Source organism: Myotis davidii, unplaced genomic scaffold, assembly GCF_000327345.1.
Source record: "Myotis davidii unplaced genomic scaffold, ASM32734v1 scaffold591, whole genome shotgun sequence".
NCBI classification, from domain to species: Eukaryota; Metazoa; Chordata; class Mammalia; order Chiroptera; family Vespertilionidae; genus Myotis; species Myotis davidii.
In genome coordinates this window covers 1,709,543-1,712,935 of record NW_006284340.1, presented here as the reverse complement: position 1 = coordinate 1,712,935, position 3,393 = coordinate 1,709,543, and the positions used below count along the sequence as shown (strand labels likewise).

At 64.2% G+C, this 3,393-nt stretch overlaps 1 protein-coding gene across 1 annotated transcript in view; it reads left to right on the top strand.

The window, feature by feature from the left end:
• QSOX1 (quiescin sulfhydryl oxidase 1) overlaps positions 1 to 477 on the top strand; it is a 34,995-nt gene extending 34,518 nt beyond the window's left edge. Inside the window, exon 13 of the mRNA XM_006754528.2 lies at positions 5 to 477. Coding sequence (XP_006754591.1) covers positions 5 to 313 — 309 coding nt within the window. The 3' untranslated portion in view covers positions 314 to 477. The remainder of the gene's footprint in view (positions 1 to 4) is intronic.
• Positions 478 to 3,393: the final 2,916 nt, after the last annotated feature.

Genomic DNA, 3,393 nt, shown 5'->3' with positions numbered 1-3,393 from the left:
CGAGCGAGACTTGGGAGCCGGGTTGCTGGCTGAGCTCCCGGCTGAGGACCTCCCCACAGGCCCTTCAGAGCGGAGACGCGTGGGCCGCAGCTCCAAGCAGCTGGCCGGTGTCCCCGAGGGGGAGCCCGAGGCTGGGGCCCTGCGGGGCCGCGGCCAGTGGCTGCAGGTGCTGGAAGGCGACTTCTCGCACCTGGACCTCAGCCTCTGTGTGGTGCTCTACTCCCTGTCCTTCATGGGCCTGCTGGCCATGTACACCTACTTCCGGGCCAGGATGAGGGCCCTGAAGGGCCATGCCAGCCACCCCACAGCCTGAACCGTCAGCTGGGGAGGGTGGCAGGAAAGGGAGCTGCTGCTACCCATGGGCTCTTCCAGCCCCTGCCCGCTCCCCGCCTTGCTCTTTGTCCAGGGAAACCCAGGAAAACCAGTTGCTCCAGTGAACCCTCCTTGGTCCTTGTGGGAAAGGATGTTCCAGAGACATGAAGACGTGTGCGGGTCCGGGCTCCTCAGACAGCGCAAGGGGCGCAGGGGGGGGCAGCCCCAGGCAGGGAGGGTGGGAGCTCCGTCCACGTCCACGGCTGCTCAGCACCCACTTCCTCTCTTGCAGCTTATCTGAAGCCCCGCCTCCTCCTTGCTGATGCTCCAATGTCTCCTGCTTGGTCTTGGCCCTAAATTGGGGCAAGTGAGCCACAGCTTCCACGGCTTCCCACCGGAGGAGGGTCCCCGGGGGGCTCCATGGGCTGGAGCAGAACTCTGCCCTACACCCCAGGGCCCCGCCCTACACCCCAGGGCCCTGCTCTACACCCCAGGGCCCCGCCCTACACCCCAGGGCCCCGCCCGTCCCGCTCCCTCTGGATACAGAGGCCTTCGCCCCAGAGAAGGAAGGACCGCCTCTGGCCCCTCAGACTTCCTGGCTGGGGGGCGGCCTTAGCGTAGGGACTGGAAGCTCGAGGTCATGCTGGCCTCCCAGGTGACATTTGTCAGAGGACGCCTGGGACTGGTCCTTCCCAAGCCTCTGCTACGGGGAGCACACAGGCTGGGGCTGGTGTGGGCTGGCTCCGCTGGGCGGGTGATGGCCGCTGGGCTGGGTGAGTGGCTGGCTTAGCGGGACCTGCACGAAGGGCAGCGTGGGACTGAGGTGGGGATGCTGGGATCTACCGTGCCTTACTCGGGGCCGAGCTGGGAGAGGTGGAGTGAGGAAGCAGGAAAACGTGGCTTCCCATGAGCTCTGGCTCTTCCCGCCTCTGCGCCCCTGTTGGGGAGCCGGACCTTTGCTTGATTTCGATTTTCAAAATAGATGCTAATCTTTGAGTGTGGAGGGTGCTGGAGTGAGAGGAGTATCGCCTCTCGGGGGCCACCTCCCGTCTTGTAGAGGTGAGCGGGTCAGAGGGGTGGGTGGCGCTGTACATACACATGCTTGATTCTCACTCTGCCCACTGCTGGCGAGGGCTGTGGAATAAATTATTTTTGTTAAGGCAAGCACCCCTGTGTCCTGTAACTTGCTGCTTGGAGGCCTAGTGTCCAGGTCTGGACAGACTGTGCAAAACTCTGTCCTGAGAGATCCAGCAAGACGTGAGTCCCCCTGGCTCACAGAGCTGCCGGCCTGCAGGGGACCCGGTGCCCATCACAGCCCCTTCCTCCTCGAGGGGCCCTCCCCGACTGCCCACAGAGCTCTGGGTGCTCCGGGCCCAGCGTCTCCCAGAGCAGCAGGCAGGCCCCAGTGGAGGTGCAGTCCCACCCCCTGCACCCACATCTTCTCCGGAACACCTGCCCAGGTGCTCTCAGTTCTGCTGGAAGCACCTTTGTCTGCACCTGCCTGGCTCTCTGGCACCCTGCTCTCCAGCTCCCTCGGAAGGAGAGGGGCCCTGGGCTGGCGGCTCAGCCCGGAGGAGTCAGCCGGATTAGAGGGCCTGCCCCTAATCTGTCCTGCCCAGTTTTACAAGGATCAGAGCAGCTGATAATGAACCTCATTAAGAGGGAGCAGGAGCCTCAATCCGATTTGGGGTTTTCTCTTTGACATCACTTTGCTCAGATGGAGGGGGTAGGGTTCCAAGCATGCCCCTTCTGCTAGGGCAGCTGGGGTGGGGGTGGGGGACAGTTGGGGTCACCCCCAATCCCCTGCTGTGTCCGCCCTGTGTTACCTCGGGTGGATCCCAGCCTGGAGCTGCTCCTCTGTCCGAGGTTCCCTGTCTGTGTCCCTGCTCTAGCCATGCCCCTGCCCACTCCCTCCTCCTGGGCCAGCTTGCTCACCTCTCCCTGCCCACAGGCCCTGGCTGGCAGGCCGAGAGCCTGCCCGGCCAGCACAGTGTTGGCAAGGTGGCCCTGGCCCCGGGGTGAAAGGCTGGCACGGCCCGGGATGCTTGAGCACACCTGTTCCCCACCACCCCCTGGTGCTGCTGCAGTGCCAAGGCATCGGCTTCCACGCCCCAGCCCTTAGATAAGGCTCCAGGGACCGCGTTTCTGAACCCAGCTCAGGTACTGAGAGCCGGCCCGGCCGCAGGGTGGGTCTCCCCCCTTCTCGGCGCAGCCCCCGCAGGTTTTGCCCCCTCCCAGCCCCTCTGATTGATACACAACGGCCCGGCCGCCGCCTCAGCAGGACGGCTGCCTTTCACCTTGATTTCCCCAGGGCTCTGGGCAGCATCCAGCATCGATAACCGGCTCCTCCCGCCAGCTGGTGCCCTCCCCTCCCCGGCCTGCCAGGCCCCGGGCTGGGGCTTCTGTGACTGGAACGCCGCCTCGCCTGCCTCCGTTCTAGGCCATTCTCTGCACCTGGGAGAGCCCCCATAGGGAGAGTGTCCTGGGGGACCAGCACAGCCAGGGCGCCATGGCCGGGGCGGACAGGCCCTGCCGGGATGTTCCTACGGAGCGTTCAGGCCGGTTTCCTGGAGGAGGCAGCTGAGCTGGGCTTCGAGAGAGGTGCTAGCAAAGGAAATAAGGAGGAAAAGGGCATCCAGGCAGAGGAGAAGGCACGCGCCGCCGCGGCCAGCAAAGGGAAGTAGTGAATACAGGGCTTCCTAAGCAAAAAACTAAAAAGCGCTGAAAGGAGGTTTTCAAAGTTCCTCTGGCCTAGAAGCTGGGAGTAGACAGAAGAGAGACGCGGTTCCCCCTGCTGTGTGCAGCTTACTCTCTAGGAAAAGGGAGAGGGAAAAGGATGCTGTGGTAAGTGCTCTGAGGCATAGAGACCGGCAGGGGCTGGGGGGCTCTCTGAGGCGTGGGAGGGCTGTAGGGGTGTCACGGGTAGGGGCGGAGGGACCACAGTCCTGAGGGGCCCCTTCATTCAGAAGCCACCGTCAGACTGACGGGGTCCCAGAGAGGTGTCCCACCTTTGGTCTGGCTCTTCCCCCAGCAGCCTTGGCACTGGGTTGGGGTGAGGAGTGAGCTCCGGGGGACCCACAC